General features: G+C 49.6%; 1 protein-coding gene across 1 annotated transcript in view; it reads left to right on the top strand.

The window, feature by feature from the left end:
- Positions 1-20,611, top strand: part of LOC118785949 (abl interactor 2-like) — a 43,719-nt gene extending 23,108 nt beyond the window's left edge. The window contains 12 exon segments of the mRNA XM_036540906.1: positions 1,269-1,436; positions 3,565-3,741; positions 4,330-4,347; positions 7,716-7,813; positions 11,314-11,460; positions 14,066-14,187; positions 15,112-15,244; positions 15,246-15,361; positions 17,399-17,560; positions 18,806-18,892; positions 19,735-19,908; positions 20,364-20,611. Of these exon segments, the coding sequence (XP_036396799.1) occupies positions 1,269-1,436; positions 3,565-3,741; positions 4,330-4,347; positions 7,716-7,813; positions 11,314-11,460; positions 14,066-14,187; positions 15,112-15,244; positions 15,246-15,361; positions 17,399-17,560; positions 18,806-18,892; positions 19,735-19,908; positions 20,364-20,539 (1,578 nt within the window). The 3' untranslated portion in view covers positions 20,540-20,611.
- Positions 20,612-23,962: the final 3,351 nt, after the last annotated feature.

Below are 23,962 nucleotides of genomic sequence, written 5' to 3'. Positions count from 1 at the left end.
CCTCACAGGCCCACCTGTGTCTGCTTGTTTACACTAACTGCGATTCTCACATAGTTTGTCTGCACCAGAATTATGCAATGCAAGCTGGCAATTTGGGGTTGGATCAGCAGGTTGGTCCATGAGTAATAGATGAGATATCTGGTACTGGAATAGAAATCGCAAGAGTGGCTTGACCGAAGTGGAGATGAGCCAGGCAATCACACAGCAGGGAGGAGGCCTTCTGCTGACAGCAAGGGGGTGATGGTGGTTTGGAGCTGCCAGCTTTTTCCATCTGAAGCCAGCGAAAATCACTTTGAAGTGGAAGTACTGTCCGAGGCTGCGAGGGCAAGACCTTAGCCCCACAGGCAGGAGACGGAGGAACGCAGGCAGTGTGACGGGCGGATACTTGTTTCCACATAGCCCAGGCGATTGGAAAGGTGGCCCTTGCCCTGTTGTGCCTCATTGGTGTCCCTGCGTCACAGCTGGCCTCAAGGGGCCATGGCGTTGACACTATGAGCTGGCCCCCTGCTAGGTCCCAGTAGCCACTGCCCTCCCTGCACTGGAATACTCTCCATGATCTACAAATCAGCCAATCAGAACAGGGGGGAGGGGCTTAGAAGGTGCTGGGAGTCAAGAGAAAGCTCTGGCGAGAGATGAAGGGACGCAGCGAGGGGACGGAGGACGTGTGGGGAATGGACGGATGTGAGCAGAGAGCAGCGCTCTTGTCTCCACCTGGCACCCCCCCCCCGACCCCCCCCCCCCCCCCCACGCCGGGACAAAGGCGACGATTGAGCCCCGAGCCGCACTGTGTGGGGGTGTCACGTGACCGCCGGCAGCACAATGCTGCCCACAGAGAAGTGCTGAGTCCCCAACATTCCTCTCTGCTGGACGGGCGGCGCGTCTGACTCGGCACCCTGCGGCGCTCGCTCCTCCCATTCTGACCGGGCCCGTCACTCCACGCCAACCCGCTCATTCAGCAGAGGGAATACACAGCAGGCCTGTACCCTGCCCCTCTCCCCCAGCCTGTAGTCACAAGCTGCTTTGGAGGTTTTCCACGTTGTAAAGTCACGCCAGTAAAACACAATTTAGTGTTGACGTGGACGTTTATCTATTAGACACACTCATATCCAGAGGGACTCAAAAAGTAAAGGTACATAATTGCTTATACGAAGGCCATGTGAACTACTTGGTCATTTCTGTCTCCCTTGTCTGCTTCTCTCTCTCTCTCTCTCTCTTTTTTTATTTTCCTGTTGTCCTGACGTTTTTTGTGTCTCTCTTTCTCTCCACAGTCGGCAGATAAGCACAGAGCCCTAGAGGAAACCAAAAACTACACCACTCAGTCCCTGGCCAGTGTAGCCTACCTGATCAACACCTTGGCCAACAATGTCCTTCAGATGCTCGACATCCAGGCGTCCCAGCTACGCCGCATGGAGTCCTCCATCAACCACATCTCACAGGTGAGCCCCTTACCTGGACCAGACGAGCCCAACACACACATACCGGGAACATGTGAACCACATACACTCACACCTGGACCAGGTGAGCACCACACACAGGCACTTGCACTAAATAAACCCCTACATGGCCCTGGACTTGAGCCAAGTAGTACCTGATGTGAACAATACACGTGAAATCAAATTTCGATTTTTTGTTTCTGGCAGTGTCATTCATGTTGTGGTTTTTGACCACAGTGAGGCCAGTGAGTCATTGGAGTGAGCACAGTGTGTGTGTGGATTAATGCAGGCAGCCCTCAGTAATTAGATTGTGCAGCTGAGTAGACAGGTGCTGGTATTCAGTGGCATGAGACTTGATGAAGAAGCGTGTCTTATTTACATGGGGTGGCCTCAGGAAGATGGAGTTCAGTGTTAACGGTGTGGTCTGAGGGAAGGGACTTTGCACAGTAAAGAGTTAAATATTCAGGCAGTGGGACCGCTCTCCACCCTCGTCCCCTGGTGCGTGGGGGTCCTCCTCTCATCTCACTCTATCACCTGTCTCACATCATTCTCTACCTCCCTCCTTCCGGCTTGTTACTCTCTCTCCCTGTGGCTCGTACCCCTTTCTCCCTCTTCCTCCTTCCCTTCTTTTTCCCTGTGTCTCCTTCCCCCCTTTCTTGCTCTGCCTCTTCCCCTCTCTCTCCCCCTGTCTCGTTCCCTTCGTTCTCCCTGTCTCTCTTCCCCTCTTTCTCTTTCCTCTCTCCCTCTGATCACCCCCCTCTTCCTGTCGGAGATGAAAGCGGCTGTCATGGTGCTGATGATGAGCTTTGATGTGTTCTCTCGCTCTCTCCTCCGCCTCTCCAGCCCCCAGCCCATAGCCCCCCCCCCCCTTCGTTAGAGCTGCTCCCACAGTGGCCTCAGCATCAGTGAACAGACCTGTACTGCACACCTGAAACCAGGTGTGAATACCTCAGAGATTACACCTTAGCAGTGGACAGTGGTGTAGGTGCCCTCTCCACTTGAATTTCCCTGAATCTGGAAGGCGTGGTGAATAATCAGCAGCCACAGTTTCACTTCAGGTTTTATGGGAAGGACTGCAAGGTACAGAGACCTGTACAGGGTCTCTTCTGACCAATCAGGTTTGTGGTATAAATAGCCGAAGAGAACCCACCTCCATAAAATGTTTGCCTCCGCTATCCGTTCTGCAACACAACAGTTAATGACAAGCAAACGTCGTCAGAGAAAATTCAGCACACAGTGGATTTTTTTTTCCTGTTTCCCCAAGTGGCAATCCCAGCATTCATGGGGCGAAGCACTGACGATTTAATGCAAAAAAAGTGTGAAGGCAGGAAATTGCCTGTAAGCCCACCATGTTTATTTCCATCACCATGTCTGTGGCAGGCCAGAGTAGGCAGGTGTTTCTGTGTTAGTGGAAACTCTTCTGGGGTTGTTTTTGAGAATGTTTTTGCAGTTCCCACTCACCTGCCTGGGTGTGCAACGGCATACTAATGGACAAGGGGTATCTGAGGCGAGCGTTCTTTTACACTTGTTTGACGGAGGCTGTAGAAGCATTCGGTACATCAGAGAACGTTTTATTCAACAAAGACTCACTTAGTCATTTCAAGTCGCTGTGAATAAGAGCAGTTAACTTCCACTGCGGACAGCAGCAATTTCTGTTCTTTTGTGTTTCTTTTCTATAAAGAAACACAGCGCTATAAGCGCTATGCGGTATGACTGGATTATATGTTTCTGCAGTTATCACAGCATGTTCCTGTGGTAATTTCTTGTGGAGTTGCATTTAGCACGGTCGGTCCCTAAATGAGAGCATGAAATCAAACTGAAGACAGCCTGCAGAACCAAACTTCAATGTCCGTGTCCTTGAGTCCTTGTCTGAGACAGGATGGCAAGGTTGCAGATGATTAGCAGTTTAGCCACCATTAATCAGAGAACCGTCTTTCCTCTCCGCTAATTGTCAGGTTGTCCTGAGATCAAAAAAGAAGCTTGTGTTGGGCTCAGTCCTGGTTTAAAACACTGTGGATCTAAAAGACCGCTTTTCTCCTCCTTATCTCTTCTCTTTCTCCTGTGCCCTTTTCTGTTCACCTTGTCCTCCCATCTCTTTATCCACATTTGTCTTCTCTCCACTCCCCCTCAGACAGTGGACATCCACAAGGAGAAGGTGGCCAGGCGGGAGATTGGCATCCTGACCACCAATAAGAACACCTCCCGCACACACAAGATCATTGCCCCAGCCAATCCTGAGAGGCCCGTGCGTTACATTCGCAAGCCCATTGACTACAACGTGCTGGACGACATCGGACATGGGGTGAAGGTAGGACTGCTTATGGGCGCCACAATGGGTGGCAGGGTAGAGAGAGACAGGCAGAGATATATTGTGGGATACAGAGAGAGGGGCAGGTATATATTGTGGGGTAAAGAGAGAGAGGCAGGGATATAGTGTGGGATGCAGAGAGAGGGGCAGGTATATATTGTGGAGTAAAGAGAAAGAGGCAGGGATATAGTGTGGGGTGCAAAGAGGGGATTTTATGGCTTGGAGATTGTTATTGGAATGTGTGTGTCTGTATGTATATGTATTTGCATGTGTGTGGAGGGGTTTATAATAGCATGACTTATAGTTGGTGAAAAGAAAACTTAACCTTCTGTGAATCAGCCTTGAGTCTGATTACTATACAAATGTATTCAAGATGTTCCCTGCAGTAGAGCTGTTGCATGTTGAGTGAATTTGCAATGATTTGGACTGTTATTAACCGTGTGTTCTGCCTTTCTAACCGGGAATGAAGTGTAACACAGGAAAATTTAAGCCTTGTTTTTCCTTTATCTCTGTAAACTGTTCTGTCACTAACGCTTTGATATTGTTGTCTTTCTTTGCCTCCTTTGTTTGCTTCCTTTATGTATTAAGTGGTTGCTTAGGTTTAAGGTAAGGATTTTCCCAGGGCTGTCTTTTGATGCTGAGACCTTGAATGGGGAAGGAACCTGCAGTGATATCTCTTTGTTCACTCTGACAAACAAGATTCAGGCCTTTTAGCAGCTGATTGTCACAAAGTAGTGAAGTGCAGTTTCTTTCCTCTCTGCACTTTCGTCTTTTCTTTAGCGTTCGTATGGATTCAATTGCTTTAAACTAAAGAAATTTACAAAGCAAAGGTGGTGTGAAAATATTTGCTTAATCTAGTCAGGTTCCTGACTGGTGTAATGCGTAGGGAATTTGTGACTTCAGTTGCAGTCATTAATTTATCATGACATCAGCAACATGTTTTATGCAGATCGGCTCCCACAGTTAAGAGCAGAGATATCACTGAAGTGTCCCTTCCCCATCCGGCAATGCTAGTTTATTCTATACACATACGTTGCTGTCAAGTACCTGTGTCATTGGTGTAACCCTAAAAAGAATCACTGTGTCTTTAACTAATATTAATGATGAAGTGTATAGAGTAAACGGCCCACTCTCATGAATGAAGCCTCAGTCCTGCTGCTGGTGGTGTGCTGTCCACCGCTTCAGGACTGGAGTTTGTCACCATTCCTGTCTGCCTGGCACAAGTCCGGTGGGAGGTTCCTCTCTCACCCCCATCCGCACTGGCAAGTTTAACAGGGAACAGTACATTTGGAGATCTCTCTCACCCCCAGTCGCACTGGCAAGTTTAACAGGGAACAGTACATTTGGAGACGGTGCAGCAGACGGGTGCAGGTGTGAGAGCGAGAGCGATTAGCGTACGGACCCTAGCGGGTTCCACCGGCTCCTCTCAGGGCGACTGGAACAGGTTAAACATCCTGTCTGCTTCTGTCAAGCACAAAAGTGCCGTCACTGCGTGTACCCATAAACCCCCTGATCCCTTTGTCCCAGTTTCTGCCTTTCGCTGTCAGTATTATCGATAAAATTGAATGATGTGGATTATCTAATAACCACTTTGAGACTTGTCATGCCATGAGCAAATGAACAAATGCAGACAGCCTGGGTATCTTTGTGAAGTGTGCGATATTTACTTTGTTTTTCACGGCTGATTCGGTTTTCACGATTCACTATTTCATGCTTCCTGACACAGCTGGAACCTAGTTAGCTAATGTGGCTGACTGGCGAAGAGATAATTCCAGGGAAAAATTTGTTTCAAGGGGCTCCGAAGCGACTCCCTCTGCTAAGGCACCACCTCTGAGTGCAGGCTGAACCCTATGGCCTGAGTTTGAGCCATGTCATCTGCCAAAGGTGACTGGGAGCCCAAAGCCAATTTGCTTTGCTGGGGATGGAGGTGGGTATGTGGACAGGGTCCCCTTAGCCTCGCTGCTGTCGAGCACAGCGCAACTCTTGCGGTGTTTCTGACATGTTGGATGCACATATCCTCTGTTGGGTATGCTCACTGTGGGACTTTAGTTAGGAAGCTAGCTCTTGGTGTGTTGAGTGTATTGGAAGACATTTGCTGTGATCCAGCAATCCTGCATGGAGTGCAGAAGATGAAACAGTGAGTCTCATATACCATTAGCGATTCCAAAATTAGGACTGAATAGGGGAAAAAACCAAAACGGGACCAAGTGAGAAAGCTGTCTGCCCTTAGTGAAGGAGTGCAGTGCTTTGTCTGGGCTGTAGGGGCGCCCTTGTCTCCAGCCCTGGGTCGCTGCCTGTTGTCGGCTCTTTGAAAGAAGGTGAAATGAAGCAGACATCCTGGAGATGTGGAACAGTTTGATTGACAGAGCCGCAGCCACCTAGGGAGCAGAATCGAGAGATGGATGAGAGACTGAACTGACAGAAAGGCAATGGATTAGCATCCAGGAGGGGGGGAGACAGACTTGAACTGGATTGGATTTCTGAGAGCAAAAGATTAAGAGACAGAATGTATGCAGAGAGATTGGCGGGTTGAGAGGTGAGAGATAGCAAGTGAATGCATGGAAAGGAATAATGTGTTATTTATAAACCGCCTCTCTAAAACCCAGCTTTCACTGCACATGCAGTAGCAGGGATGTACAATAAAACCTGAAAGTAATTCAGAACACTGACATTAAACATTGATAAGAGGAACATAAAAATAAATTAGTACGTACACGTGTACGCTCGAGTATACAAATGGTCATAGTACAATGCTACAATGAAATGGATTAAATATTTTCAGTGAGTTGTGGAAAAAAATGGAGGAAAGCCAGGGAGGGAACATTGCATTTGCATTCAGTCTTCTAGCAGGCGCTCTTGTCCAGAGCGACTTACAAGAGTGCAGAGAGCAGAGGCTATACTAAATCAAGTGTCTCAGTCTGATAGAGGAGTCCTTATGCAACATATTGTATTCTGCTAAGTGCCGCAGAAGGTGCAGGAGCACGTTTGAAGGTATAGCAAATGTGCTTGAGGATGTTGTATTACCCTTCGGAGTTGCAGTGTTAGTTTAAACGAGATGCAGTTTGAACAGATGGGTTTTCAGTCTGTGGTGGAAGATTGTTAGTAATTCAGCAGTCCTGGCTGTTGATGGAGAGCTCCTTCTACCACTTTGGAGCCAGGGTTGAGAACAGATGGGACCGAGAAGATGGACCCTTTCCGAGAGGGAAGACAGGTCGACCAGAGACCCTGTTACAGATTGAGAGGCATGAGGAAGAGAGAGAGGGCTGATACCCATTAAGTTTCATCGGTGGACAGCCATCACATTTAGTAAAAGCCAAGTGAAATCAGAGCTAAGAATCTAATCTTTACTACCACGGTTCTTAAATTTGCTCAATAAATCATATTTTGTCGAATAAAACATTGAATATTAAACATCTTCAGCAACTGGGTCAACAGCTAAATGGACGGAATTGTTTTTGTTGCAGACTCTGTCCAAGTAATTTCATGGCTACCGTGGGTGAAGGAAACATTAAGCTTCTCTTGCCAGGGCAAGACTTGTTCAGTTGCCAGGGCGACGTGTGGCCCGGGTTACTTCCTGCCACAGCGTGAGCGCTGCTGTTAGCAGGATTAGTGCAGTGCCAAACGCTCCCTGACCGGCCCTCGTGGGCAGGCCTGTGACAGACTGGACTGGTGACAGAGCGGGCGAGAGAGCGGGGCTGCTGTTTGTGCCTGTTTGGTTCCGCTTGAGATGCATGATGCTCCTCCCCCTCCTCAGGTGTCCCCCGAACTGATCCCCCGTCCCTCTCCCTAAGTTTTGCGGTGTTGTGTTTGTGTATCTGTTCATTGTTGTGGCTGTAACTCCCCCCCCCCCTCGCAGTTCTTACTCAGTTACCTGTGCTCCTTACGTGTTTTTCCCCAAAACCTGCCTCCATTTCCCCACCCCCTTTCTGTTTATTTCCTGCCCACTGTTTCTAACCATGCCCACTGTCTTACAGGTCAGCACCCAGAACATGAAGATGGGCGGTCTCCCTCGCACTACCCCGCCCACCCAGAAGCCACCGAGTCCACCCGTAACAGGAAAGGGAACCATTGGGTATGTAAGAGGGAGGATGCCACGGCCCTCGGTCAAAGCATTAAACTGCATATATAAAGCCATCACACTCTAGTTTGTCTGCATTTGTTGGGTAAGTGGAGCCCAGGTATATCTGTGCCTCATCAGCTGTTCTCTGCCTTAGTAACGCACTGTATTATAAAGAGCCCTAGGCAACCAGAATGAGTGTTTGTGTTCAGACATCCCAGCGAGCCCTCGGGAGGGTAACGTCATTTTCCCCTGTATTCTGTTTCACCCTTATTTTCATCTGAAGTCTAGGTTACGCTTACGGGTTGCCAGATGTCGTGTTCTTTCCCCTTGCATGAGCTTACCCGGGGTGTTTTACAGGACTTCAGGATAACGAGACAGTCTGCCAGCCGCCCCCTCCACTGGAGGGAAAGTTCCGACCTTTTGGTGACATTTAGCAATAGCTAAAGCTCTTTCCTTTTACGGAAGTAAGGTTAGAAAGGTATTTGATGCACATAAAAATCAAAGAAAGAACTCCATGAACTCATCCCAATTTTTTTCAGTCCTGACCATCAAATAAACCAGGAGTTTCACCCAGGCAGTCTCCTCGCGTATCACAGCGTGTTTTGAGGACACTGGGCCTCCTCTTCCTTCCTGTGTCTCTGTAGTGTGGAGAATGCGGGGAAGGGAGCAGATTATTTGCATCCTCTTTGGAGTTCCTTTGTTCCCTTCTGGTAGCTTCCTCAGGGCCAGCTGGCCTAACCAACAATACACTGGGGGGTCAGAACCCCCTGCTCTCCCAGCTCTGGACACTGTAGGGCAGTTTGAGTGGAAATGTTCCAGATTAACATGTTGGCCGGTTTTTTGGCTGGAACCGTGCAGACCAAAGGCCAAGGCCATGTCTGTCTCTGTGTCAGGGCCGAGTCTGTCTCCGTCTTTCTTCCCTCGGTGTATGCTACACCAGCCTTGTCCAGGTGACTCAAAGCCAAAAGTTGAAATGCCGAAAACCTAGAGCCCAGTTTGTCACCTGCTTTTAATAAACATAACAGCTGTGATCGTGTAAGGAAAAGCTCATGGAACAAAACGGCGGAACACATCTCCAGTGCACCAGGACCGGAGCACATTGCCTTCCCATGGTCTGTAGCATGTCATTCTGTATGCATGCACAGTACATCGTGTATATTTGTGCTTTTGTGTGTGCGCTGTATGTGCACTGTATACGTGTGCTGTATGTGTGTGAGTGCGCTGTCTGTGTGTGTGTGTGTGTGGTGTGATTTTAGCTTGCCATCTGTGTGTGGGTGTGGGTCTGTGAAACATGCAGCTCTGCTGTGCAGAAGATCATAGGGTTGGTGATGACTTCACTCTCTCACCCGCTCTACCCTAACGGCTTTTTCCTCCTCTGTGTCACTTTAAAATGTCTCTCCAGGATTGGTTGGGGTCTTACATGGCCTTTTTGGATTCTTCTACTAGCGCTGTTGCTGTTACCATGACTACACATTTCCTCTCCTCAGGTTCCATGTGTGGCAGAAATGAAATATGTGCTCATTATTTATAAGTTAGCGTCAGCACGGCAGTGCGTTTGAAAGAAATACATGGTAAATATTATGATGTGAAAGGATCGTTCCAACAACGCGTCACCACCGAAAAATTCTGCTCCCTCCCTGGGCGGCCAGTAAAACCGCAGTGCATCATGGGAGCTTTGAGTGCTGCAGCAGAGTCTGGGAAGAATCAGTTTTAAAATATCAATGAGTGGATTACCACCCTGTCAACAAGAATGAAGTCTGATTAAACCCATAACACGACTTCCACATCCCAAGTGCTTTAGTATAAGAGACAATGATACAACATTTTGAAATCTCTCCAGACCTTACAAAAGAGGGAACGGGCTCGTTTTTACTGGGATATTCATTAGTACCCTGTTCTAATCCTTTGGTTTTGTGGCACAGAGAGAGAGAGAGAAAGAGAGATCCACACGGTGGAGTTGGTTCTGTTCTGTGGTTGAACTCAATCAGTACTGGGTGCTGTTCTGTTGGCTTTCTGGCTACATTTAGTTTGGTGACACCATTGGTATACAGGCTTTAACCCCTGCTGTTAGATGTCCTATATTACCTCATTTGCCTCTAAATGCAACATGTGGTTGAGCTGAATATTCTCTTTTGGAAGGGTCAGCATTTTTAGACTTCAGACCTAACCCAGCCTACTTAAATACAGCTCTGAGGGGGGCGATTCAGTTAAAACAAGATAAAGGAGGTTCACAGTGTGTTCTTCAAAACCCCAGTGTAAACCGGATCATTGGGAATGGAGTCCAGTTTTCCTATAGATGCAAATATGTAATTGAGGTTAGATTTCCTGTACATAGACTGGAAATGTAAAGCTAAATAAGGCAAGCGAGTAAGACTGTATCAGTGTTTTTAGGTTTACATATACTTACACAGATTAAGTACGGATGTATATATATAAAATGTAATATATATATATATATATATATATATATATATATATATATATATAATATGCAGTGTTGTGACACAAGCTGTGTGACAACCATGAATGACTTGACATGGAGAACTGCGAGAGGAAAATCATCTTCCCACCAGCATTTATTTTGAGGGCAAGCAAGACAGTGCATACATAAAGGATAAAATGGATAAATCTTCAGCTCACTCTGAAAACAGCCAAATATCTGATATTTATAAAAGGCAGTACAATAAGCAGATGTGATCTTCCTTCTGTCGTTCTGGGAAATCTGTTCTTCATGAGATTCGTCCTCAGGGACGCGTCAGTGCCAAATTCTAGCGAACCCAAACTAGTGTTGTCTGGAGCTCCGTTAAACGATGTGTCATAAATAAGGGTGTAGTGTCATAAAACAGTTAGTGGTGTCATAATGGCAGGATGGTTGCAAATGGGGACTGCCTGTGCTAGCCTGTAAAAGGAGTTTCAGAATGTCCAGAATGGATTCCATTCCTCTCTGGAGCAAGCGAGACATTGCCATTGGTGCTTGCCGCTGCTTATTTGCATGTATATGCAGATTTGTTCTCCCTCTCTTTCCCCCTCCCCCAAAGCTGACGTTCTCACAATGCAGCAGCATTGTGTGGACCTTACGTTTTATGTGCTCCTGTGCTTTCGCTTCAATTAGCATTGATTGGGTCGTTGGAGTCGTAACGGTTTATTTCTCCGTCCGATACTGTAACGGCGTGCGTGGAAGCTTGTGCCAGTGGGCGGTGTGTTCCCACCAGCACGTCAGGGGATAGGACGAGAACAGAGGGCCTGTTGTAGGTGCTGTGGTTAGTCAGCTGAACGAAACGAATGTTGTTCCTCCTTGCTTTTCCACGGTCGTAAATCCTCAAAACGCACTGGCACGAAACCTCGCAGGGACTTTTTAGATGAAGTTGCACGCGGGCAGAGGCCTCAGAACGAAACCCAGGGCACTGTTATTTTGGGTCACGTTATGTTTCCACGTTTATTTATTTATATTTTTTTGTCCTTTCAGTTGCTCACCTTGTGGATGTTTAAAATGCTGTCGTACCCTCTCGCAGGCGGCACTCCCCCTATAGGACGCTCGAGCCGGTGCGTCCCCCTGTGGTCCCTAACGACTATGTCCCCAGCCCGACGCGCAACATGGGGCCGGCACAGCAGAGCCCTGTGCGCACTGCATCAGTTAACCAGAGGAATCGCACCTACAGGTACCACGGCACGGCCTGCGCAGGGCCCAGCACACCGCCAGCACAGGGCCGAGACGCGCCCTGCACACGGGTGACACACGCCCTCACAGGGCCCAGCACATGGCCAAGGCACGACCAGCGCAGGGCCAGGAAACACCAAGACACGCCCAGAACATGTTCAAGACGCACCCTTGCGTACAGTTAGGACACTTCCAGCACACGGCCAAAACGTACTCCCCACCTGACCAACATGCGCCTTGCATACCCTTAGAACATGCTTCTCAAATGCTCCAAGACATGGCTTTCTCTTTCTCACACACACACAGCATACATGTTGTTGTGTGTGTGGATACACAGCACATACACGCAGCCGCTTCATACACCCTGTCCCCATAGGCTCTGAGAGTAAAGACTCCCTTTGTAGTGAGTACACCCCATCCCCATAGGCTTTAGTAGTAAAGGTTCCCCTCATACTGACCCTGTCCCCGTTGGTTTTAATAGTGAAGAATCCCCATAACTCCGAGACGCTTGCCACACAACACGCCACAGACTGAAGCATTATGATGCCTCAGAAACAGCCAAGCAACACTTCTCATCCTGAAGCAGGCGCCTTTCAAAGCTTGGTGATGACGACAAACATCATCTGCCCTGAAACAGGTTTTGGGCAAGCCTTTTTTTTCCCCCAGAGTTCTTGATATGGGGCATCCAGCTCAGGCTTAGTAGTTTTACCCCGCTGTTTGTCTTTTGAACCCCAGAAATAACTGCAGTTCTGTCTGTGCCGTTGTCATCTTAATGGTCCAGGGACTAACAGCGCAGATCTGCCAAAAGGAGCGATCTCGGAGGACTTGTATATTCTGCCATTAATTACTGGAGCGTGCTTAAATCCTCCCACACGGCCCGAATATCGGCCTTTTCAAGGGAAGCGCACACTCGGTGCCATTTTCTCTCGCTCTCCCCCATCTGCTGGCGAATGGGGAAATGTCACAGAACAGCTTGCAGAAGGGAAAAAAAAAAACCCCAGACCAGAAAACTGATTACAGACTCCAGAGTCTGGAGCCTCCAGTGAATAATCGTTAACGCTGAGCAGAACGTTGCTCCGCGCCCCTCTGTTCCCCAGCATTACACAGATGTGCATTGTTTCTTACCCTGCTCTCTGACGGCGTGATATTTGCACGGTAACACCTTTTGAAATAGTCGAGCTTGCTTGTGCATCACTACTTTTTTTCCTAATAGCAGAGAGATTAACACAGCAAGCAATCACTGACACTGCCACCAGAGTCACTTTTTATTTAGCGCGATTTAGTGCTGTAAACAGCCCCCCACCCCCACTTTTCACAGTTGACACCACATTTTCAGGAACCCGAAAAGCTCTGGGGATGGAGGGGTAAGGCGACAGGTGGGCGGGGTTTTCGTGTGCTGCAGGTCGACAGGGTAGCGGCAGGTTAAATGGCCGACTCTCCAGGTGCGACAGGGTCATGGAATCCATCCTTCCTCTGCTCTCTCTCCTCATCCCTCTATCCAATCACCTTTGGTTTTATTGTCATGTTTTCCTCCGATGGCTCCAGCTTTCTAGTGCTGCCAGGCATTGCCTCACTATCTAGAGTTTCAGAGACCCTGTGCGTGTCTCTCTTGCGCTCTCTCTCTCTCTCTGTCTCCTTAGTAATAACTTTCATTCTAGTGGCATCTTCTAACTAACTCTCTCTTTCTCTGTCTCTCACTTGGTTTTTCTAATGCTCATTTAGGCAATCTGTGCCGTAGATGGGGTTCTGTTTCTGACTACTTCACACTGACAAAAAAAAAAAAAAAGAAAATTTGGAAAGTGTTATTTCCACTGCAAGAAGTAATAGCACAGTTTATCTACTCAGCAGACATCCTTATCCGACTTATGTAACGTGCATTTTTAACATATTAATCAGTTAATACAGCTGGATATTAAGCTCTTTGTGATTTAATTTTGCAGGTTATGTGTTTGGTTCCTCTGAGCAAATTATAATTATAGATTTGAATTGGTGTTCCATACCCGAAGAGCTGCTGTTCCTGCTGCTGAAGATGTGCTTGCGTTTTAAGGGGTCTTAATTTCCCAGAACGAAGCAAAAACGAACCCCGACTATGAGCTCAGACCATTTCCTGCTGCTGCTGCTGCCGCTGCTGCTGCTACTGCTTCCATCCTTTTCTTTTCTTTGACTCCCATGTACGAGCATCTCTGTCAGATAACCTGTTCATTCATGTCAAAACCATGCCAGCTCCACCACGCGATCCATGCTGGCCGAGGAAGAGGAGAGCTGCATAGGATCGCTCTTTTGGCCCAGGCTGCGACGTGCCCCTCGAACACCGGCAAGGCGTCAGCAGGCAGTGTTGAGCCGCCGCTGCGGCTGTGGTGTCGTAAGACATCAGCGGAGGTCTTGCCAATGCGCGAGGGGCACGGGATTGCCGATCGATGGCGCATGTCGTGATGTGCAGCAGCGCACAACTGGGCCCTGCCCGTGTGAGAGCCAGCGTGGCGTCACCGTTACCGCGTGTGTGTGTGTGTGTGTGTGTGTGTGTGTGTGTGTGTGTGTGTGTGTGTCCGTGAGGACGGAGGAGCGGCCCCGGTATGTCACACACACCCTTGCTTCCCCCCGAACAGCAGCGGGAGCAGCGGGGGGAGCCACCCCAGCAGCCGCAGCAGCAGCCGGGAGAACAGCGGGAGCGGCAGCGTGGGCGTGCCCATCGCAGTGCCCACCCCCTCCCCGCCCAGCGCCTTCCCAGGTAAGCCCCGCCCCCTGCATCCCCGCCCCCCTGACCCCGCCTCCCCGGCATGGCATCTCCCGGGTGCCGCGGCTTGTGGTTCCTACCTCTGGCATGCGCGGGCTCTCGGCTCCCTCTCCTGGATCGTGATGATGTAACGGTCAGGTGGTTCCCGGGACCGGAGAGCCCTGCCAGCCAGAGGTATAAACCAGGCTCCACCTGGCTAACGGAATGGTGTTATGCAACCAGCTTAACTCCGTTACTGAACTGACTTCACCCGGTTACTGAGCTGACGTTGTCATGGAGATATCAGACTAGGTTTGGCTCTCCTGATCATTCAGGTTGCAGACAGTCAGTGTTATGTTTTTTTCCCCTGTGTAATGGGATGTGTTGACTTCAGATGAATAACAGACCTCCTTTTTCCACAGAAGTTGTGCTTAAGTAAAGCTATTTGCGTATTTATGAGAATCACAGTGGATTTTTTGGGAGGTGTCTGCAAGTTAATACATTCCATTCCGTTTTATTAACACGCACTCTTGCACATAGCCTGCCTTTCCAAATATAGATGCATATGTGTGTATATTTATGTGCACAAACATTCACTTTTCCTCAGCTGACAGTGTTGCTAGGGCAACCTTATCTCTGATGCAGCAGTGGCAGCTGTTTATTTGTTCTTTATTTTGATGTGAATATTTCCTTGGCTGTTGAGTGTATGCTGTAGGAGAGCAGTGGTTTGTGAGGGTGGGGAAATGAGTCTCGAACCCGGAGCCAGGTGCTGGGTTAGGAGTGGAAACCTGAGTTCGAAGCAGCGCAGAAAAAGCCCCTACTGGCGCTGCACCTCACCAGCTACAGAGAACCATCCCTTATCTTTTGGTTCCTTCTTTTTCTCCCTCCCCTTCCTCCCCTTCTGCCTCCTCTTTTTTTCTTGCCGTTTTCTTTCTGAAGCCACCGGGGCTGCAGGTACCCCTCCTGCTCCACCCACTTCTGCTCCGCCTCCCTCCTCCTCCTCCTCTTCCTCCTCCTCTACCGCTGCCTCCGCCCCAACCACTGCCCCACCTCCAGCCCCCGACCCCACCCCAGCCCCCCCCCACTGAGGCCAAACAGGCTCCAGCCGAGGCCCCCCCTTCCTCTCAGCCCCCCCCTCCTGCTACTGCTGCTGCTGTCACCTCTACCGCTACCACCTCCCCTGCACCAGGTGAGTCCGCCCCCCTCCTTCTCCCCGGAGCCCCGCCTCCCTCCCCCCTTCATCTGTACTCCATCTCACTCCCCCCCAGTAGCCTCTCTCTCCCATGCTGTGTTCAGGTAGAGAGACATCAGCATGCTCGCGCTCTCCGGCTCACCGCGTCTGCCACGGTCTGACCACGCCCCTCCCCTCGTCTTTCTTCCATTCCACCTCTCCTTCTTCCGTGTCAGCCGTTCTTCCTGGAATTCGGGACCACTCTGTTTTATGAGAATATCTTTTTGTGCATTCTGACGCAATGGTAGCTGGATGCCTATAGATCCCAAGATGCGCTGGGGTCAAAGGGGAGCGCAAGAGAGGGAACTCTGCCACAGCCAACCTTTTCAGGAGCAGATGTTAACTTGCTCACCTGTATGTGTTTTTTACATTGCTTTTCTTTAAGACTAGTCTTTAGGACTCCTTTGTATTTGACCAAAGTGCTGTTAACAAGAGAAGGGCATTAAATAGTTCCAGATAACAGCCTTTATTAGTAGACCCCTTGTTGTAGACTTGTTTCTGCTGAGTTCTCCAGATGTATATATTTGAATCTGAGCTGTGAAAGTTAAGGACATCTCTCCAATGGCTGCCTGCTTAGATAAATCTCCTAGTGAAGTATTCTCTCTAGGGTGTACATGAAACTAGTACACCACATCTCCTCGCAGTGTCTGTTAAGAAAAGCACTGCTCTTGTTTTTATGGTTGCAAGGTTTTTTATTTTAGAGTAGATCTTGAAAAATACAGACTCAGTTTATTCATGAATGGATTTTCTCCAAACGCTCTGGAGTCTGTTGATTTGCCCGCACGGCAGTGAAGCTGCCGAGCTCGTCCAGCGTCGGTGTTTAAATGTAGCGGGACCCGCGCCCCAGGTGTGCTCCCGGGCCCGGCCTCGGGGGATTCTGGGTCGGCAGAGTCGGGGGGGCGTGTCCCGGACGGCGCTGAGGCACAGGGGGTGAGGGAGGTAGGGAGGCGGCCACAGGGCTGGAATTCGGCCGACTGCGTGTACATGCATCCTGTGCATACGCCACCAGAGCAGCTCATCTGCATGCCCCGCCCATTCTAGAGCCGTGCTCCACCCCCTCCCTCTGTGTGTGTGTGTGTCTGCACCGTTTAACATCCGACCTCTGCTTCGGCACGCCGTGACCCACCATGTTGCATGCAGGCATGGCATGGACTGTGTTGGACCTGACTGTCTGGGGTGGCCAGTCGTGAATGGGGGGAGGGGGCGGTTTGGATTCTACAAGGAGGGGCCAGGGGGTTGTGCTTTAAGGGAACAGCTGAATGTGGAAGTCCGTGCCACTCAGCCTGGTGCCTAAACCCAGCACACGGTTGGTGCACAGTCATAAGCCGTAAGGTAAGCACGTGCAAGGAATACATTAGGTGAATGGTTATATAAATGCTTATTACCGCATTAAGAGTGATTCTGTTTTTGACTTTGAATGGGCAGGGGATTGTGGAAGCCAGAGAGTTCAGAAGCCTGCCTGCGAACGGGCTAATTATAATACTGCTGTCCACCCACACCATCGAAAGAAAGCTTTGCTGAAAAAATTTAAATGAGAGTCGTTTGATGATATCTATCAAGTACTCACATGCATGATTTAGCATTCAAGTCAGTAAGCCTGGAGCTTGACCCTCCTCCAGGCAATGCCATAAGCCTGGACATACTGCCAACCAGGGCTTTTCATTAAAGAGAAATGCAGAGAAATGCAGAACCTCAAGGCTACCTTTTTCGCATATAGCTCTCTGATCACGTTAAGACACGGAGAACAGTGTAGAAAAACTTCTTTGAACACAGTATAGCAAGGTCTGTGTATGGTAACTATTCCACTGTTAAGAAATGCAGGTCTCTCTCTTAAATATACCCATTGAACGGTTTCTGAAGCGGTAACGCGCCTTTGCCCAAGATGGAAGGACTGGAGCAGAGCCCTGTTGTTTCAGTGCTGGAATAAACAGATTGACAGCTCACACTTTGCCCTCACTGTCGCTCACCGACGCCCCCTGGTGGTTGATGTTGCAGGCAACACTCCTCAGTTCTACAGCATGAACCGGCCTGGGTCCCGACACAACAACCCCACCGTGGGGGGGTCTCTGCCGTACCGCCGCCCCCCCTCAGTGACCGGCCAGCCCAACCTGCCCCAGAGCCAGGTCAATGGAGGACCCTACTACAACCAGAGCCAAGGTATGCCCGCACTACCCCACAGAATCCCTCAGTCATACCCCACAGACTCATAAATACGCTAAGTAATGGCATGCTTGGCACACAGAAGAGACTTGAGGTTTTTTTTTTATGAGGTTATAAGGGTCAGCTAGCTGTGGTAAAAAGATAGTAAAGGCCCATTTTTGTAGTGTTTGTATGATTCATACGTTTTTTTTTTTTTAAAATGAGTGCCGTGCTCATAACTACCAGGTACAAAAGCTCTGTGACTAAGCAGAGTTCTGAAATGAGTGTTATTGTCCTGTCGGGTGCTACTGTGATGTCAGCGAGCAGGTGCGTAGTGCTGAGAGGGGTGTCCGTTTGCACACACAGCCGTGGATGAGTGAGGTGTATTTGGGGGTACCCCCCTCTGTGTCCCTGCTCTCGGCCTTCCATCACTCACTAACTGGGGTCACTGTGAAGCTGCTGTTTCTGCTCGCGGCGGCAGGGTCTTGTTTCTCACACGGTGTTTGTCTGCACACTAAACTAACTGGCTTCTCTCTCTGTTTTGTTTTGGGCCTCTGTCTCTCTCTCTCTCTCTCTCTCTCTCTCTCTCTCCTCCTTTCCTCCATCTGCCTCTTTTCCTTTCCCTTATCCCATTTCTCTCTCCATTTCCTGCCACCACACGCACCGCTCACCACCGTCCCTCTTCTCTCTTCCTCTCTTGCTGTCTCTGATTTTGTCGTCCTCTCTCCATTTCTGTTTGTCCCTCTGCGTGTTTTCTCTTTCCTCCTCCTGTCTCTCACTGCCCTCCTTTCCCTCCCTCGTTCCCCCTCTCTCTTTCCCTCTATCTCCCCCTCCTCTGCCTCCCTGTTCTCTCTCTCTCTCGCCCCCCGTTTTCTTGTTCCTTTCCCCTCTCTCCCTTCCCTCTCTCCCTCTCTCCTTCCCCCTCTCTCTCTGTCCTCATCTCCCTCTCTCCCCCTTCCCCTCTTTCCCCCCCTTTCTCCCTCTCTGGTTCCCCCTTTCCCTCTCCCCCTCTGTCTCCCCCCCCCCCCCCTCTTTTCCCCCCTGTCTCCCTCTCTGGTTCCCCCTTTCTCTCTCCCTCTCCCTCCCTCTCTTCCCCCCCTGTCTCCCTCTCTGGTTCCCCCTTCCCCACTCCCCCTCTGTCCCTCTCTTCCCCCCCCCCCTTTTCCCCCCTGTCTCCCTCTCTGGTTCCCCCTTCCCCCCTCCCCCCCTCTGTCTCTCTCTCCCTCCCCCTCGCTGCGTGTCCGGTGTTGTTGTGTGGAGCAGGCTCGCTCGCCCCCCCTCCCCCCTCCATTCTGCAGATCACTCCCCAGCTTCCTCTGATGGGCTTCGTGGCTCGCGTTCAGGAGACCAGTAAGTGGCTTTGAGCTCCACCCCCTTTTCCCCTCACAGGACCCTCCCACCCAGCGTCACTATGACATCACTGCGACGGCGCCACAGCGCCACCAGAACACTCAGCCAGGCCCGAGCTCCTCCGGCCCTGCGGGGCTGCGGTCCGGCACGGTGGCCAGCTCGCTTTAAACCCACTGACACTGGCCCAATCAGAGGGGGAGCTAAATTGATTAACTGAAGCCGGTGATTAGTGGAACCAGGTGGGTGAGTGCCTGTCTGGAAGGAAATCCTGCAGACACGGCAGCCCTGCTAGGACCAGGGCTTTGGAGCCCTGAGCTCTGACTGTCAGCTGGCTTTGCGCTGCCCTTCTCCTGCCTGCTTTTGGGGGCCAGTGCTCCCCTAGAGGGCACTGTAGGAAGGGCAGCACATCGGAGTGCGGCGGGCAGTGTGCGGAGAGGGCATTAGCTGCTGCGTGGCCGCACATGTCTGTGAGCGTGTGTACGTAAATGCATGTGCGTGCGTTTCTATGTATCTGTGTGTGTGTGTGTGTGTGTGTGTGTGTGTACGCCAGTGTTCAGTAGGGGTCCTTTCCGTATCTGTGAAAGCGCCATGTTGACACTGTATGTTCTCTTCTGTTTCACTCTGTACAGCGCAGCCTCAGGCGCTGCCCAGTGACCTTAAAAAGCCCCAGTCGTAACGCTGTGCTCATACTGTCAGCGCACGTGTAGGGTTACACAGGAAGGAGAGGAGCTGGGACACACGCTCAGATGACCAGAGCCGGTTGTGCCGACACTGTGAGAGCGCGGTGCTGTGTCCGCCCCTGTTTGTGTTTCTGCGCTCGTAAATGTGTCTGTCGCCTCCAGTCTCAGATACACCCCCTCCCCCACCGCCTGCAGAGGAGCCGGTGTTCGAGGAGTCTCCCCCACCGCCCCCGCCTCCTGAGGACTACGAGGAGGAGGAGTCGGCCGTGGTGGAGTACAGTGACCCCTACGCCGAGGAGGACCCCCCGTGGGCCCCGCGCACGTACCTGGAGAAAGGTGCATTTCAACACCTCTCATCCTTTCTGTTGTCTTTCCCTCTCTCTACTCCCTCCCTCTCTATCTCCTTCTCTTTCCTCCCTCTTTTACACTTTCTTTTGCCATCCTTCTCTCCTGTTTTTCTCTCCCTCCTGATACTGCTCTGTCTCCCTCTCTCCCTCTCTCTCTCTTTCCCTCCCTCCTTCCCTCTCTTTCTCTCCCTCTCACTCCCCCCCTCACTCCCTCTCTCTCTCCCCCTCACTCCCCCCCTCTCTCCCTCTCTCTCTCTCTCTCTCTCTCTCTCTCCCTCTCTCTCCCTCTCTCTCCCTCTCTCTCCCTCTCTCTCCCTCTCTCCCTCTCGCTCCCTCTCTCTCTCTCCCTCTCTCCCCCTCTCTCTCTCACACCCCAATCACTCTATCCCCCTTCTGTCTGTACTCATCTCCCTCTTGCTGACTGCCCTCTCGTCTCCCTCTCAGTGGTGGCCATCTACGACTACACAAGAGACAAGGAGGACGAGCTGTCCTTCCAGGAGGGCGCCATCATCTACGTGATCAAGAAGAACGACGACGGCTGGTACGAGGGCGTGATGAGCGGCACCACCGGGCTCTTCCCTGGAAACTACGTGGAGTCCATCATGCACTACGCCGAATGAGGCCCAGGGGGCGCCCTCGCCCTCCCCTGCCTCCACACACCTGCTATACATAGATATATATAAACACATTGAGAGGAAAGAACTGTGATTGGTGGGGGGGTGGGGGTGGGGGGGTCAGAAGGTCAAAGACTGGGAAATGAACTGTCATCATCTCTTATGTATACTGAAAGGAAGTGAATACCATCGAAATTCAACAGATAATAACCAGTGACGGTCACAGTTATAATAAAAGGAAGGATACCATTCGTTAACAGAGAAAACGCCCTCTTGTATCCTCTCGCGTTTGAGTGAGGAGATGGATTGAAGTGAAACTTTTGTGGTTGGGGGAAAGAGCAGATCCCCTCTAGCCAGACAGGAGAGGAGAAGAGAGGCCACCAGGGTTAATTGTGCTTTTGTTTCTTTTTCTTTTCCATTTTAACTCTCGATGATTTGGTGTTTTAGTCATCTGAAACGGGACTGACACAGGCTGCCTGTTCCAGGGCTGCCCGATGTCTCTGAGTGATGCATTGTGGGCCAGCATATGCATAGCATGCGGCGGGGGGGGAGGTGTTGAATAATTTAAGGGAAATGAAGGAAGCCGCGCTGGATGAGCGTGGAGGTGTTTTCCTGCCAAGGAGAGGAGAGAGGGAAGGGGACTGAAATGAAGAAATAAAGTGAAATAAAATGAAGTGAGGGGAACTGCGTGTTCCCTCCTGTTTCCCTTTACTTCCCCCTCTCCTCCCCAGGGCTTCACACTTATGAATGTGCAGATGTGCTGGAGACATTTCAAAATCGGGGAGAGGGGTGGCGGATGAACGGGAGTGTTTGGTTCGTGTTCTGCCTTTTTTTTTTTTTTTTCCTTTCTGTCTTTTTAAAGTTTCACCCTGGCCTCAGTCAGGCTGACAGTTTTTGTTTTTTTTTTTTCTTGACGCTTGACCGATGCTCGCTTCAGTCCCCCTCCGCCCCCACCGGTCAGCTCTGCCTGGCTCAGTGCCGCGGCTGATTGGACGATTCATTCGGAATAGCGCTGCGGGCCCAGAGATGATTGGACAAGTTACTGTCAGGAGCGAGCCGTGCTGGAGTGTTCTCTCCACAGCGGAAAAAAGTTAAAAGAAATCGCAGCGGCGCTGAGTGCTTCAGAACATCGTAGCCTCTCCTGACCTCCTTTTGGGGATCGCTTGCTCCTGTCTGAGTGGGAGGATGAGAATCGGCCAGCCCTCGCACACGTGCAGCACTCAGTCCTGCAGATGACTTTAATGCTTATTTTTTGTACTTTTTTTTTTTTTTTTTTAATATTTCTTTGCTTTTTTTCTGGTTGCAAGCTGTTGTGTTGTGGATCTAACCGAAAGCCCATTTTTGATTATGAGATGTTGTGTATGTAGTATTACATAGACTGCATGCTCTAATAAAACAGCTCTTCAAATTATTCATCTTCATTTCATCCCAGTTCTTCACTTTATTTGGCTTTGGTTGTTTCTGTTGTTAAATCAGTGGTTGATGGTGATGGTGTTCATGCAATAGGAGTGTCCGCCACAGGAGAATCTCCAGTCAGATGTTTCAAGAAGTTTGTGGAGGAGAATTTAGTGCCATATTGTAATGTTGTTTTAAATGTCTGTGTGTGATGCTTTGACCTGCACTGACCACCCGTTCTTTCGTTCATCTGAAGCAGCGCCTCTTTTGAGGTTGAGTTGGTTCCCTTGGAGAGGAAGGTGATCTGAAATGAGAGTAATCTGTGTTCCAGAATATTAACGGGTACTTAAATTTTAAAATATTGAGTTAAATATATGTGTAACTCAGTATTGTATATCAGTGGGGACCGCTATAAGTCGCATAATGAACAAGCTTCCAAATAGTTTTGTATACATGAATTTGTGTTCCGATTTAAAAAAAAAAAAAAAAAAAAACTTTAGTTGCATTCAGAAACCTGAAACTAAGGAAAAGATGTTAAATTTCATGGTATGGGGTTCTCTTTTGATAACCAAGATCAGGTCACAAATGGTAAAACATGAAATTTTCCCTTCTGTTGGCAATAATACTGGGCAGAATGTGAAAAAATGAAATGCTTATATTTGTATTTTTAGCACTGAAAGCACATCGTTGTGAGAAGGACCATTTTAACGCAAAATGATATGATAGATGTCTATCTGTTCCTTAGAGCAATCAGACTCAGAGGAGAAGGTCGATGAAAATCAGCTAGCATTGGGGAAGGATTGTGAACCTACCAATCTTAAAGGAAACGCCACGGGAACATTTCATACCAGAATAACGTGGGGCTTAATGCAGAAATCTGCCTCAGAAACTAATGTTATGCACAAAGATAAATGTATATTTACATTTGTGAAGTTGGCCGAGGCTTTGCTGTCTCCAGGTGTGAGAAGATGTGGTGTTTATCTGTGTGTCAAACCTTTTTCTTGAGAGTGGGTCTGTTCTCGTGACTCTTGCATGTCCTTATTCTGTGGTTTTTGCACCTACTGATCTGCAGCAGAGGGACCGGAGTGCCATCCCAGAATTGGACACTAGGCGGCGCCAACAGGCACCAGGCTGTGTCCACAAAGAACTGTAACCGTGACCTTTGACCCTCGGTCAGAGGTCAGACGAGTAACAGGCACGCAACCGACATATTGAGACAAGTACAATAAAATGAGACTATTGGAACTAAACATGGGTTTAAATGACTTGATTTTTTCCTAAATAATGAGGTTGGGGGCAGGGGGGGTGCTTGGGGGAAGGGTACAGTTGGCTCATACAGCTATCAAAATAAGGAATGTGATGACTGGTTGTTTTAGTATCTTTTGAGTTTCTGTTAATGTGAGTCATCAAAACATCCTGTGTATTGTAAGGTTTCACTATCAGAATAAGCAGCCTCTTGGACTGTTTGGTGGGGTCTTGATACAGCGCCCCATATCGTTCACATGAAAAGTGCAGGCACGGGATGAGACATGCATGAAGGGACTGCCATTTGCTCATATGAAGTTGCCCCTGTCTAATTCACAGCCATCTTGAGTGTTGTTTATGCGAAATTGCATTACAGAAAAGCTTTTACATGTTGACTGCTTGCACATACACTTTAAACCTGAATGAATGTTGTCAGACCGAGTACTTGATATTTGTGAGTCAGTAATGGGTATGGGTGCGTGCATGTGTATGTGAGAGAGAGTGGGTGGGGATGTGTGTTCTGTGACAGCCCTGACCACAGTGATGCATTATCATGGCCTAATTTCTCAACTTCAGACAGATTAGCCTAGATTACCCCGTGTCCATCCTGTGATCTATCCGATTTGCCGATGTAGGTCACATGACGACCCAAGGGGTCTTAAGAGCCTAGTTTGCCCCTTGGCTCATGGAGATGAATGGTTTTCATCACAGAGGGCATATCCATGGCAGAAGTCAGTTGAAAAATGCCCTCCATTTACTTCGCTGTGGCTTTAAAATGGATAACATTTG

The sequence above is a fragment of the Megalops cyprinoides genome, chromosome 11, assembly GCF_013368585.1.
Source record: "Megalops cyprinoides isolate fMegCyp1 chromosome 11, fMegCyp1.pri, whole genome shotgun sequence".
NCBI lineage: Eukaryota > Metazoa > Chordata > Actinopteri > Elopiformes > Megalopidae > Megalops > Megalops cyprinoides.
This window is presented reverse-complemented; position numbering and strand designations above follow the sequence as displayed.